The 14,346-nt window shown below is 44.6% G+C and overlaps 2 protein-coding genes across 3 annotated transcripts; one reads left to right on the top strand and one right to left on the bottom strand.

The window, feature by feature from the left end:
* Nucleotides 1–1,918: 1,918 nt before the first annotated feature.
* Nucleotides 1,919–6,241, bottom strand: LOC124653161 (eukaryotic translation initiation factor-like). 2 transcript variants are annotated; one of them, XM_047192226.1, is made up of 7 exons: nt 6,117–6,241; nt 4,233–4,392; nt 3,983–4,080; nt 3,758–3,845; nt 3,330–3,680; nt 3,008–3,250; nt 1,919–2,354 (listed from the first exon to the last, which is right to left on the bottom strand). In XM_047192226.1, exons 2-7 carry the CDS (start codon nt 4,272–4,274, stop codon nt 2,040–2,042), a joined length of 1,137 nt encoding a protein of 378 aa, XP_047048182.1. In that variant the 5' UTR covers nt 4,275–4,392; nt 6,117–6,241; the 3' UTR covers nt 1,919–2,039. The 2 variants fall into 2 exon arrangements, with proteins under 2 accessions (XP_047048182.1, XP_047048181.1); XM_047192225.1 differs by having other exon boundaries at nt 4,233–4,295; nt 6,117–6,128.
* Nucleotides 6,242–11,121: 4,880 nt separating this feature from the next.
* On the top strand, nt 11,122–13,488 carry LOC124653068 (probable serine/threonine-protein kinase PBL16). The gene is made up of 5 exons (XM_047192119.1): nt 11,122–11,471; nt 11,693–11,988; nt 12,195–12,330; nt 12,443–12,703; nt 12,969–13,488. Exons 1-5 carry the CDS (start codon nt 11,408–11,410, stop codon nt 13,313–13,315), a joined length of 1,104 nt encoding a protein of 367 aa, XP_047048075.1. The 5' UTR covers nt 11,122–11,407; the 3' UTR covers nt 13,316–13,488.
* The last annotated feature ends 858 nt before the right edge of the window (nt 13,489–14,346 follow it).

The following is a 14,346-nucleotide window of genomic DNA, read 5'->3' as shown; positions in this document are numbered from 1 at the left end:
TAATTACACTATACAACTAATTATGCTTGCTTCTTCAAATCCTTACCTTGATATTACAGATTGAGCAAACACTTAATCAACCAACAAATCTTCAGCTGCGAGCAGGAGACATCAACTATGTGAGGAAATACTAAATACCCGAAGATATGTGAGAGTGAGATGCTGTGAGAGTGCACAGAGTGGGAGTGAGAGTACGGAGAGTGAGAGTGAGAGTGAGAGTGCGCGGACAGTGACAGCCTTTAAATAGACTCAGCGCATCTCGACGAAATCAACAATTAGCAACAGTTTAAGTGCCGAAAGCTGGCTAATTTGCAACAGTTTGAGCACCACCGAAAGCAGACTAATTTGCAACAGTATAGCCTAAAAATCAGTGCGATGTTGTCGGTCTGTCCGGACAGATTCTCTCGCGCGGGAACTGCTGCATACATACACCGAACACTTAAAGAGCATTAAAATCAGTGCAATTAGCAAAGTCAGTGTGATGGACCTGTCGGCCGATTCCCGTTGTCGGCTGATTCCCGCTCAATTAGCAAAGTCGAGGCCTACCTCATCAGCATCAAAATCAGTGCAATTTGCAAAGTCATGTGATGGGACCTGTCGGCTGATTCCCGCTCAATTAGCAAAGTCGAGGCCTGCCTCCATCTGGTGTGGCGGCAAGTGCCACGTTAACTTGCCGTCCCATGCACCGGCGGCATGGCCCACCGGAGCAAACGACAAGTGACGGCGAGCCGGAGCAGCTAACGTGCCGTCACGCCGGCCGGCGGCGGGTCCCTGCCGCCACAGCAGCCGGCGGCAAGCTCCACGTGTCGGCTGGGGGGGCTGCCGCCACGTAGGAGGTGGTCTTTTTTACCAATTTAATTCAGATGTGGTCCTTTTTATCAATGAATTGGGGGCAGGTGGTCTCTTTTGACAAAATTTACGATTTCTCCCGCGCTGGACGACGGAGGCAAGGATTTGACGCGGGAGCGCCACCACCGAGAGCCGGGGAGAGAGGCGAGCTCCGGCTGAGTAGCGTAAGGAGGGGGAGGGCTTCGGCCGGCCGCGCTTCCGCTTGCGCCTCGCCGACCGCGCTTTCGCTGGCTCCTCGCCCACCACGTCGGCGGCGGCGGCTTTGACCTTGCGCCTCCCTGCGAGGACACAACGCCGCTCGTGCCGTTAGCATTGCAACACCTGTGCGGGGAGAGTCATCCGACTGATTCAGCCGGCAGTTGCAGGTAATTGATGTTTTCGGTAGAAGAAAAGAATCCGGTCATGGCGTTGTGCGTGTGTGTATGGTGTAACAGAAATCTTGATCGGTCCCTACCCTACATACTACATGTAGTAACTGAAATGTTTCCGTTACTTTCTGCTGCTTTGCATCTGAACATGCTGAAATTGGTCTTGCCACTAGTTGAACCTCATATTGGCAGCAACAAAAGAAAAAAAGTTGATGTACAACCTCAAGTTGAAGTGAAGGATGATGGCCACAAGAAAGAAGCCAATGTGGAGAGTGAAAAGTACAATGTCATCCAGAGTTCGACCCAAATTCCTCACAGCTCCTTCTACTTGTGTTGATGATAGTCTTTATGGTGGAAATATGTACTAGCGTCTAGATGTTGGTTACATGGTACTTCGGGAGCTAACTATAGTCTTTTGGGTGTATTTTGGGGTTAACTATAGTCTTTTGATTCCAAGCACAACTTGTCATTTGATCATTAATACTTGTTTTCACGTAATTCGAATGATATGCTACAGCCAAATAAAATGTTTGTGATGTTGTGAACTTTACAATGCGTAAATAGTAGAGCTCCAGGGATGTTATGTGTGTCGTAAGGGCATAATCAGGAGATCAATTGTAATTACCATAGCTCCACATGCGAATAGCGCCATCTTCAGTACCTAGAACTAGAATAGGAAAACGTCCGTCAACTCGAAGTAGTTGACTAAATATATGCTTGGACACACATAATCACCACATCGCACAGAATTCGTGTTTCCAAACATCATCGGTCCAAGGTTTATAATATGAGCACAGTACATTATTTGAAACGATTCAGTGTTCACTTCTTCATCACACCTACAACACATACACAAAGAATGGCAAATAGAATTGCCACTGTCAGCTTCAACACCTTAAGTATCTCATTCTTGCAATCCTTGTTATCTTGTAACAAAGCAGTGAGCAACATAGTCATCCTTGTGACGTTCATGTCTTCATCGCTTAGCTTACAGGTTTGCTTCTGCTGTCCCTCAAGTGCAATCCTCTTCATCTCTGACTCCAACTTCTCCGTCTCTGCTCTTATGTAGCTGAGGTTTGACAAATAGTTCGTGGATGCATCTTGCCAATGCCAAATGTCACAAGGAACATCCCCTACCTAATGCAACTCAAAATGATACAAAAATAAATCAAACCAGAGGCCTTGCTTCTTTATTTCAAATGTGAAAAACTGACCATCTGATGCATTTGTAAATAAAATAAAAACAGTTGGGATGAACTAGTGTCTTGATCATCGAATCGCCTCACCACCTGTCACTTACAATCTGGACAAATGATGAGCGGGAGCTCAGTTCGACCACGGTCATCATCCCAGATGGGCTACTCATGGCAGACATGGCAACTTCGACTTGGGTGCTAGTGTGCCGAATAAAAAGGCTATGTGGTGGCTCTGCAGGCTTCTAGAGAGAGAGAGAGGGAGGGAGGGAGAGGGAGGGAGAGGAAGGAGGAAGAGGGGAAGGTGCTACTTACGCCTTTGCCATGTAAGCAAACCATGAAGCTTAAAAGCTCATGCACCATAATAGTAGCATTCACTTAAGGTCTTAAAACCCTTCACATGAAGTGAAATGCATCTTCTGGTAATATGACACAAAATACTAAAGCGAGATATGTAGCAGTACCCCTAATTATACCTAAGCGGCTAAGCTCATATACTACACCGCAATAGCTGCAGACTAGTAGCATCAAAAATTAATATCACAATGAAAGCTACTGCATGTAGAGTAGCTAGCCATGCAGTTTGATTCTATTTACCTCCCCACGTCGAGGCGCCCAGTTGTTAGAACGGAGAGCAATCAAATCGAGAAGCATGAACTTTGAGCGTGGAGTCAACTCAGGGTTTGCTACTCGATCCTTAATCTGGATGAAGTAGGTATCATTCATTCGGCAAGACCCTGGGTTCTCATCAAGATGTTTACCAACCGTATTGAAGAACTGACAGAGGGCTTCGATGTGTTCCTCGTCAGGGCAAGCCTTTTTATCAGACCCTAGTAATTCCTACATAGTGCATACAGCAAATAAATTAGAAAATTCTTACAAGGAACGATAATTGTGTTGTCAACTTCTTCATGTGTACCTTGATAATGTGATGAACTATCTTCTCAGGAACCATCCTTGCCTTCATTAGCTCACCAATTAGACGAATATTTCCAAGTGTTATAAGTTTGAAAATCATGTCCTGATCCCCTCTTTCCATCACTTGGTCAGGGCCAGTCAGTCTTGCAATCTCCACCCTTAGGCTATCAGGATCTTCAAAAACTTGCTGACAATTGTTCAACAGCAGACGTCTGAATATAATATTTCTTCCTCCTGGTTCTTCAGCAGGGAATGACGGGAGGTAGTCATGGACTTCATAACAAAGTTGAGCATACATGGAACAGAAGGTGGGCTCAGAAACAGCCTTCCTAAATATGAGAGACGTAACATCCTGAATCAAAAGCAAAAGACAAATAAATCACCAATAAACCATTAGAGAGTAGGAAAATAATGCACAGCTGGAAAAACCTTCAAGATATCAGCTGTAGTAATTCGAGTATCCAGCAGTTGCCCCTTGAGTAGCTCAAATTTCTCTAGCGTCAGTTTGTTCAATATACTGTGCAAGCAAGAGAAGATAAGCAGCATGCAAAGGGCAATAAGGAACTAGGTAATATCTACTTAGTTAACAAGAAAAATAACCGCTTCAAAAAAGAACAAAAAAAACAAGAAAATATAATCTACTAGGAGTATTACCCTTTCACTTTTTTCAGGACTCTCTCTTTCTCCGAAAGATTGCCTCTTCGGGCTGACCAAGGAACCTTAGCCTTGACTAGAGCAAAAGGGGGGCCAACCTGAAATATGGAAAACAAAATGGCATTGTTCAGAAGTAGGTAAAGGATAAACACTATTACACAGTACACACATGTTCAGAAGTATCTCTGTAGACAAAATAAGTTCAGTTAAAATCAACAAAGCAACTAAACATGAATTGTTCGCCAGTTACTTCTTTGTATTCAAAACCGCAACTTCTGCATGCTGTTTCCATTGGATGGTTGATAAATTCTTCCTGACAAGGCAGAGAGAGAAGTTAAGCAGGGCAGGAAGTGTTCTCCCTCTTCCAATTGACGTTTGCAGGTGCTTCAACGCAGTGATCAAACCCTGCACTAAAGAGATGCAAAAAAAAAAAAAAAAAAAAAAATCACTCGTCAAACTGAACAGCAATAGTTCTCTATTGTAAAATCTTATCTTAAACATATTGCTGACAGAGTTGAGGGTGAGATGCAAATCTAAACAGAAAGGCTTGTGAAAAAAAAAGATAAATGCATAAGCACAATCTAGATTTCCAGCTCCATGGGAGATTCAGGGACAGTAATAGAACAATTGTTGTTTGGGTAAACCCAATCTCAGAGACCTTAATATTTCTGCTAGCCTCATGTATCAGAAGGTACCAGCTGGATGATCACAAGATATCGAAGCAGATTATTCAATGTAAATGCAGTGTCCATAGATGTAACATTTTTGCCTGTAATGCTGATCAGATGTCACCTTTTTCAGAAAGGGGTTACATGGGTATGAAAAGCTGCACTCTGGATTTCAATGGGTAATAGGTAATGGTAAATCTTTGAAGTTTTGGTGTGTCCAAAAAGAATCTGTAAGTTATGGGAAGATCATTGGTTTGAAGGCACTAGCCTTGTTATTCACTTTTGGGAGGTTTATTTTGTGTGTAATGAACATAGTTCTGCTCTAGCCCAAATCTGAAACAGAGGATAGACAAAAATCACCTTTAGAAGGGTTTTGGTGATCATCTAATATCTCAACTGCATCAGTTGGAACAAATTGTAAGAGTTCCGGTACTTCTTAAAGACGGCGACAGATTAGTTTGGAAAATGCATAGTTCGGGGCTCCATAGCTCACATAGTTTTATATGCAGTGATCTACTTTACTACTTTAGGGGAGTGACTGCAGTTTATATTCCGGCTGTTTGACAAATTCCTATGGCTACTATCGCGATAAACTGTTGACCAGGGATAACAGGCAGAAAATAACTGATCATTGCTTTTTTTTTGAAGGGAGGCAAAAGCTTTGCCTCATTTATTAATTAAGAAGAGAGTGCCCAGTTTTTAGGAGAAAACCAAGCAAAAACCTACAACCACAGGGCCAAGCCCACACAAACAACACATCCACACACACCCACAACCAAACCTAACAGAGACCCGAACACCAAGGTCCCACCCACCCAAGCGAACACAAGAGACCACAAAGCGACCCGGCCGAACACTCACTACCCAACACTCCAGCACTGCACCGACAAAGACTGGTCATTGCTCTGAAAACAAACTGAGGAGCATGTTTTCTTTGAATGCGATCCCAGCTGTTAGAAACAGAGTGCGCTGGTCAGGGAAGGCATGGACTAGATCTTGGATGTATAGAATGAATCGAACTCTGAAGTTTCACATTACGGTTTGTTCTTAGCTCTGGAGGATATGTAAACAAGTACTCAAAAGAAATCTGAAGCACAAACTTGGATCAACTGTAGGGATGCAGCAGCTACCTGCCCAGAAAGCATCCAAGTAGAAGAGATGCTTAAGAAGACCAGGCTGTACTCTCAGCTACCCTGCCTGGATTGAACAGAAACGAAAGAGATGGGGATTCTTTTCCATAAAGGGATTTATTACTTAAGAGATGGAGATATGAGAGAGTATGCGCGAGTAGAGTGACTATTTCGACGGCTGAAAGGTGCAGCCAGGATAACCACGGTAGGTTTGAGCATTATTAAGATTCTTCCCAAAAAGGTGACGACATTTCAACTTACTGAATATCATGTAAGAATTTTTTGGTACTGAGAGGAAACATGGCACCGACAAATCACAAAAAGGGGAAAGAATACCTGCACCATCTCTTGCGCCGGCTAGCGTTTGGTTGCTACGCCTGCGCAATCCCGTGTCGCCGCCGCCGCCGGAGCTGCTGCTGCTGCTGTCGCAGCCGCCTCTTCCTCCAGGGCTATCTAGTCGGCCTCCTCATCCGAGTCCATCGGTGGCGTTGGCTAGGTTAGGAGCTCAAGGCGTGGCGGCGGCGTGTGCTGGTCGGGGAGTGGAGCTGAGTTGCTGAGGGAGCTGGGCTGTGACCCGCGTGAGGAATTTTGCACGATGAAAATGATTCGACCTTGTGTGACCCGCGTGAGGAAGTTGCTATACACCGCTCTCAGCGTCATATTGGCGCGACGCCGCACACCCCCGCCGTAAAAGTGCTCGGCCCATATTGGTTTATCTGCTTCTACTGTTTTTTTATTGGAGCGTACGCCGCTGCTTCTTCTCCTCCTCTAGGCACCTATATGCATACAAGCAACAAGCAAAGTGCCCACGCATTGAAAACTTGCAACGGCTCTAGAATAAATAAATCAGTAAATACTCACAAATATAACATGTTTTCTTTTGATATTTTGTTCTAACCATTTGGAATGTGTCAGTTTTCACTTTACATATACTAGTTGAATGCTCATACTTCGTCACGGCATCTAAATTTCTTTTATTATCACACATGTACATGATACACCTAATAATTCAATAGTATACAAATATACATATGTGTTTTTATGGAGCAACATGGTAATCATGTAATCCTCCGACTCATGCCTCAGCCAATCATATTACAACTACTTATACTTTCATAGACAGATAAAAAAAAATCTAACTACAACATGTCTATGAACAAAATATTAATGTGAGGAGAACCAACCTGAGGTTGGGTGGTTGTACCCCTAACCCACCAGAATCCAAAACCCAGGTTTGACATATGTGTGTCTCATAAAGGCGGAATATTCATTCAGTGGGAGGCGATGTTCTCGTCGACAACGAGGCGTCTGTGGTGACTTCGTCAATTTTAATATCCAATCCGCCGGCTCAGTCTTCCAGAGGTGTTCATAGGGGTAGGATATGCGTGTGTACGTTCATAGGAGTGAGTGTATACGTTTGTATTGTGTTTCTCAAAAAAAAAAGTGAGATACACCAATATTAGTACATGTACATGCAAACACTACAAGAAAAGTTCCCATGGCCGATGAATTGAAAGTCCCGCCGTGGTTATTGATGCATCATGTCCGACGATTTTTGCTCTCTCTGTGGTGCATGTCAAAACTTTTTTTCTCGTTTTTGAGGCCATCTAGCCCGAAGTAAACGTGGAAAACGCCGCGTATGGTGGCCCAGGACGTGGTGCATGATGAATTCTCGGGTGCGCCGGCCGAGTCAACGCAAATCCGCACCGCCCAGGAATATAGGGCCCAGATGGCAGCCTCTCTAGCATTTTTTTCTCGATCGCGCCATCTCGTTCAACGTTCTCTGATCGAGCCGTTTACGATGCATGATCATGGGTCCCGCATGTCATCCTCTATGAATGAAAATTCTTTCTTTTCTTGGATTTTTTTGACCCCTCATTTCTGGCTGCTTCCTTTTTCTTTTGATCCCGTGCCGCCTCGGAAATATTGAGACCGCTGCTGCAAAATGGGCCCCGGATGTCATCTTCTATGTGCAATCAAGTTTCTTTTCTTGAAGTTATTTTTGGCACCTGATATTTGGTCTTTGCCTTTTTATTTCGATCTCGTGCCGCCCCTGAAATGTTGATACCGCTGCTGCAAAAAGGGACCCGCATGTCATCCTCTATGTATAATCAAGTTTCTTTTCTTAGAGTTATTTTTGGCACCTGATATTTGGTCACTTGCCTTTTTCTTTCGATCCCGTGCCGCCTCTGAAATATTGATACCGCTGCTGCAAAATGGGACCCACATGTCATCTTTTATGTACAATCAAGTTTCTTTTCTTCGAGTTATTTTTGGCACCTGATATTTGGTCACTTGCCGATCTCGTGCCACCTCTGAAACGTTGAGACCGCTGCTGCAAAATGGGACCCGCATGTCATCCTCTATGTACAATAAAAATTTCTTTTCTTGGAGTTATTTTTTGGCATCTAATATTTGGTCACTTTCCTTTTTCTTTCGAACCGGTGTCACGTTTGAAACGTTGACACCGCTGCTGCAAAATGGGACCCGCATGTCATCCTCTATGTATAATTTTTTTTCTTGGATTAATTTTGGCTCCTGATATTTGGTCACTTGTCTTTTTCTTTCGATCTCATGTCGCCTTTGAAACATTGAGACAGATGCTGCAAAATGGGACCCATAGGTCATCCTCTATGTACAATAAAAGTTTCTTTTCTTGGATTATTTTTTGCTCCTGATACTTGGTCACTTTCCTTTTTCTTTCGATCTCATGCTGCCTTTGAAACGTTGAGGAACCTACTGGCTCATGGAACCGCATGTCATCCTCTATGTACTATAAAGGTTTCTTTTCTTGGATTTTTTCCACCCTCTGATTTTTGGCTATTTCTTTTTTTCTTTTGATCCCCTGCCGCCTTGGAAACGTTTAGTAAGCTGCTGGCTCATGAGACCCGCATGTCATTCTCTATGTAGAATGAACTTTCTTTTCTTGGAGTTTTTTTACCCCTAATTTCTGGCTACTTTCTTTTTCTTTTAATCTCATGCCGCATTTGAAACGTTGAGACCGCTGCTGCAAAATGGGACCCGCATGTACAATAAAGTTTTTTTTCTTGGATTATTTTTTGTTCCTGATATTTGGTCACTTGCCTTTTTCTTTCGATCTCATGCCGTCATAGAAACGTTGAGGAAGCTGCTGGCTCATGGGTCCCGCATGTCATTCTCTATGAACAATAAAAGTTTTCTTTGTTGGAGTTATTTTCGATCCCTAATTTCTGGCTACTTCCGTTTTCATTTGATCCCGTGCTGCTTTTGAAACGTTGAGGACTCTACTAGCTCATGGGTCCCACATGTCAGCTTCTATGAACAATAAACTTTTCCATTCTTGGAGTTATTTTGACCCCTAATTGCTGGCTATTTTGCCATTTTTTTTGGATCCCGTGCCGCCTTGAAAATATTGAGGATGCTGCTGCCTCATGGGTCCCGCATGTCATCCTCTCAGAACAATAAATGTTTCTTTTCTTGGATTTTTTACCAACTGGTTTTTGGTTTATTTTTTTTCGATCCCCTGCCACCTTTAAAACGTTGACGACGCTGCTGGCTCATGGGTCCCCGATGTCAGCCTCCCAGTACAAGAAACATGTGATATGTTGATTATTTTGCAGACAATAAATAGTGTATTTTGCTCTGAGCTATTGCAAATGGATAACTTAAATATTTATTTTTACATAAACAAACTTATATGTTGAATCTCGTTGTTTTTGTTTTTGCGAAGCATAGGACTTTTCTGTTTTGGAGTGGGCTAAAATTGTACGAGTCAAAAGGCGTCCAGCAGGATAGTTCGAAGGCCCAGATGGCTAGATGCAGCCCCAATTGAAATATTTGTCACTCCCTTTTTTTGGCGGCAATAGTTTCGCCAATCCTCTTTGGAATCATAGAAGGACATGATATTTCAAATCAAGAAGGTTGCAATCCTCTTTCTGCAAAGGTTGTATTTCTAGATAGCTAAGTGGATTCGAATCTGTCGTGATTCAGGCAGCTCAGGTAAGCTTTCTTGCACTGATTAATGGAAGTTGTGTATAGCAAGATCAAGACATGTGACTCGGTGTAATGAATCTATTTAAATCATGTTGTGGGTCAATCTGATAGTTATCTAACACGTCAGTAAAATACAAATTAAGTTTTTTTTCTAAAATGGAAATGCAAATTAAGATGAACACAAACATTAGTTATCATAATAGTTGATCATACATACATACATACTTGCTAAGAGCAAAATCTTGCCACAGTTTTACCACCCATACAGTTAACAACAGATACTAGGCACTATGCACATACAATCTTATAGCTATTACATGACCAATCTCATCCAATCCCTACCATTCCCTACAGCCTACAGCGGGGAATTACTCACACATGGATGGGGAAATCATGGATGGTTGATGGAGAGGCGTCGGTGATGGCGATGGCGATGATCTTCTCCAAATCCCCGTCCCGACAGGGTGCCAGAACGGAGTTTCTGGTCCCCGGATTGGGGTTTCTGGTCCCCGGATTGAGGTTTCTGGTGACGGCGGAGAGCGGAACTCTTTCTGGAAAAACGTCGACCCCCCCTCGGTTTTTAGGTCAGGGGCTTCTTATAGTGCGAAGGAGAGGTCGAGGGGGTGGCCGAGGCGACCAGACCACCCCTAGGCACGGCCAAAGCCTGTCCCGTGCCTAGGGTAGGTGTGGCCCCCTCGTGCCTCCTCCGTCTCGTCCTCCGCCTCCGGGAGTCTTTAGGTGAAATATGAGTTTTTCTATATTTTTCGGAAATTTTCCTGAGAGTTGGATTTCTGCATAAAAACGAGACACGGGAGCAATTCTGCTGAAAACAGCATTAGTCCACGTAGTTGTATTCAAAACACAAAATATAGAGGCAAACAACAGCAGAAGTGTTCGGGAAAGTAGATATGTTTGGACGTATCACACCCCCAGACACAAACGAACAATCATGACCTAAATGTCATTTTCGCATCCGTGCACAGTCATTTTCGGTAACAAAAATGCGTCGGGCCGATGAAGATGCCCTAAACACACGTCCGTCCTTGACCACAAGGACGTACCTATACCTCTTGGGTCAGGGCACCAAGTACATGCCCAACCACTAGGGATAGATAAGCAATGGTGTTGTGTTTGTAATTTATAAAGTCGACTCGGCACACGAAATGCATTTACGGACCAAACATGAATTTTTGCTGATGCATTATGCTCATGTGGTGTACCAGAAACAGGGCAACTGCCTTATATAATTGCAAGTTTTATATGCCTTTTGCGTAGCGTGTAATTAGTGATTTCTCATGATTAAAGACAATGATAAAGGGGAGAAAGGGATGGCTCACTTGAAGCGTACTACTGCCTTTGTTCCTTCTTCCTTCCTTCCTGCTGCTGTCGGAGAAGGAGCGGTACCTAGTACCAACCCTCTCCCCCTCCTTCGTTGTGAGTAGCTTCTGTCTCCTCTGCTTTGGCTCTTCTGTTCACGACGAAACAGCTTTCGTCGTCCCGAGTCGCGCATATACACCAAGCGATCCTCTTCTTCATCTCTACCAGTTTCCTGCTCATGGTTGGTGTGGTCCGAAGAAGAGCAGATGGAGGCTTCTCGCGAATTAAGCTTCTCATATCAATCTCTGAATAGGAGAGTTTAATAAAGACTGCCTCCCATGGGCAACTGCTGGTTTAGGGGGATCTCCTACGTCAACAGGGTCTCCTCCACTGCAAAATCAGGCGAGTAATACTCCTCCGTCCTGCTATTTCCTGTCTACCGTGTGAAGTAGTAGTAATCAGTCTATGTGTTGATCTCACACCGCCAAATTGAGAAAGATGGAATTTTTTATAGTCAATAGCGGGATTCCTAATTGATTACTATGTTTCAGTTTTGGTTGTGAAAATTTGAACAAATCCGTTAGTTGGTATTGGTGTTGAAAGTTCTATTGGTACGTGTGCAGAGACTCCCAAGATCCAGAGCCCGTCGGAGAGGGACCGGAGCGATGAGAGCAGGCTGCCGTCGAACGCGAGGGAAGTGGAGGCCATGCGGCTGGACTCGGCTGCGCGGAATCCGCTGACGGCCTTCTCTTTCGAGGAGCTCAGGAAGGTGACCAACGGCTTCCGGCAGGACTCGCTCATCGGCGGCGGCGGCTTCGGCAGGGTGTACAAGGGCGCCGTGGGCACGGGGGAGCCCCTGCAGGTCGCCGTCAAGGTGCACGACGGGGATAACAGCTTCCAGGGCCACAGGGAGTGGCTGGTCAGTCTCTCTAATAGTGACACCTAAATTAAATTCTCACATTCTCGAAGACATCTTATCGGTTATTTATTTCCACTATGTAATTCTTACAAATCATAACTTCATTTCTAGGTGATCCAAGCATCTTAGGTGCAATTTTCCGGTTGTTGGTACGGCTAATCTGACATCTCAACTAGAGTACGTATATTTGTTTGTGTTATTTGTAGGCGGAGGTGATTTTCTTGGGCCACCTGTCGCACCCGAATCTGGTGAAGCTGGTGGGCTACTGCTGCGAGGACGACCACCGTGTGCTCGTCTACGAGTACATGCCGCTGGGCAGCGTCGAGTCACACCTCTTCTCACGTACGTACTAGCTCCTCCATGCTCCGTCGCTGATATGGAACGTCATGGCAGGCCAGGTGTGAATTGAAGTTGAATGGAAATTGAATCTGTGTCTCGCCCTGATTAATTCCAGGGGTGATGGCGCCACTGCCGTGGGCGACGAGGATGAAGATCGCGTTGGGCGCGGCGAGAGGGCTGGCGTTCCTCCACGAGGCCGAGAAGCCGGTGATTTACCGCGATTTCAAGACCTCCAACATCCTCCTCGACTACGACTTCAACTCGAAGCTCTCCGACTTTGGGCTCGCCAAGGACGGCCCCGTCGGTGACATGTCCCACGTCTCCACGCGCATTATGGGAACATACGGCTACGCCGCCCCAGAGTACATCATGACAGGTAGATAACTACTTTCAAAATATATAGCCTAGCCTTTCAAATAGTTCATATTTTTCAAGAACTTGGCTAGTATATCAATTCAATATGGTATCAGATATAGAGGTCTCAAGTTAAACTCAGTCTAACGCAGTATTTAATAATATAATATAAAAACAGCTCCAGCCTCTCATCTATCCCACTTCTAGAGTGTTAAAACAAAAACAAAAAAGAATGAGAAAATGTTGCTGCTCTCGCTGGAATTCATTCGATCGATCCATCGTATCAGGGCATCTGACGGCGATGAGCGACGTGTACAGCTACGGGGTGGTGCTGCTGGAGCTGGTGACGGGGCGCAAGTCGCTGGACAAGTCGCGCCCGGTGCGGGAGCAGACGCTCACTGACTGGGCGCTGCCTATGCTCACGCACAAGAAGAAGGTGCTAGCCATCGTCGACCCCAGGATCGGCTTCGACGACTACCCCGTCAGGTCCGTGCAGAAGGCGGCCATGCTCGCCTACCACTGCCTCAACCGGAACCCCAAGGCGCGGCCACTCATGCGCGACATCGTCGCCTCCCTCGAGCCGCTGCAGCAGCCACCGCTCCTGCCTGACGACCACACGCCCAGCGGCAGCTGATCGACCTGTGCACTTTGTGACGTTTTGGTCGCCGCCTTGCTCGTGGAAGCAAAGTAAGGTAGAATTCATGTGTATTGGACTAGTGTAGCAGGTAGGTCTAGTGCTTTTGATACTGTAAATGATTGTTGATTCTTGCAACTTTCTCGATGCAAGAGGAAATCGGGCGCTGGTAACTCTCTGGACATCCGGTAATATCTACTTAGTTAACAAGAAACATAACCGCTTCAAGAAGAACAAAAAAAAAACAAGAAAATATAATCTACTATTACCCTTTCACTTTTTTCAGGACTCTGTCTTTCTCCGAATGATTTGCCTCTACGGGCTGACCAAGGAACCTCAGCCTTGATTTATTAGAGCAAAAGGGGGGCCAACCTGAAATATGGAAAACAAAATGACATTATTCAGAAGTAGGTAATGGATAAACACTATACACACATGTTCAGAAGTACCTCTGTACACAAAATAAGTCCAGTTAAATATAACAAAGCAACTAAACATGAATTGTTGTCAGTTACTTCTTTGTATTCAAAACCGCAACTTCTGCATGCCGTTTCCATTGGATGGTTAATAAATTTCTTCCTGACAAGGCAGAGAGAAGTTAAGAAGGGCAGAAAGTGTTCTCCCTCTTCCAATTGAAGTTGGCTGGTGCTTCAGCTCAGTGATCAAACCCTGCACTAAAGAGATGCAAAAAAAAAAAACACTCGTCAAACTGAACGGCAATAGTTTTCTATTGTAAAATCTGATCTTAAACATATTGCTGGCAGAGTTGATGGTGAGATGCAAATCTAAACAGAAAGGCTTGTGAAAAAAAAAAGATAAATGCATGAGCACAATCTAGATTTCCAGCTCCACGGGAGATTCAGGGACAGTAATAGAACAATTGTTGTTTGGGTAAACCCAATCTCAGAGACCTTAATATTTCTGCTAGCCTCATGTATCAGAAGGTACCAGCTGGATGATCACAAGATATCGAAGCAGATTATCCAATGTAAATGCAGTGTCCATAGACGTAACATTTTTGCCTGTAATGA

This window comes from Lolium rigidum, chromosome 5 (genome assembly GCF_022539505.1).
Source record: "Lolium rigidum isolate FL_2022 chromosome 5, APGP_CSIRO_Lrig_0.1, whole genome shotgun sequence".
In the NCBI taxonomy this organism is placed as follows: domain Eukaryota; kingdom Viridiplantae; phylum Streptophyta; class Magnoliopsida; order Poales; family Poaceae; genus Lolium; species Lolium rigidum.
Note: the sequence above shows the minus strand (reverse complement) of the source record. Positions and strands in the feature narration are given on the sequence as shown.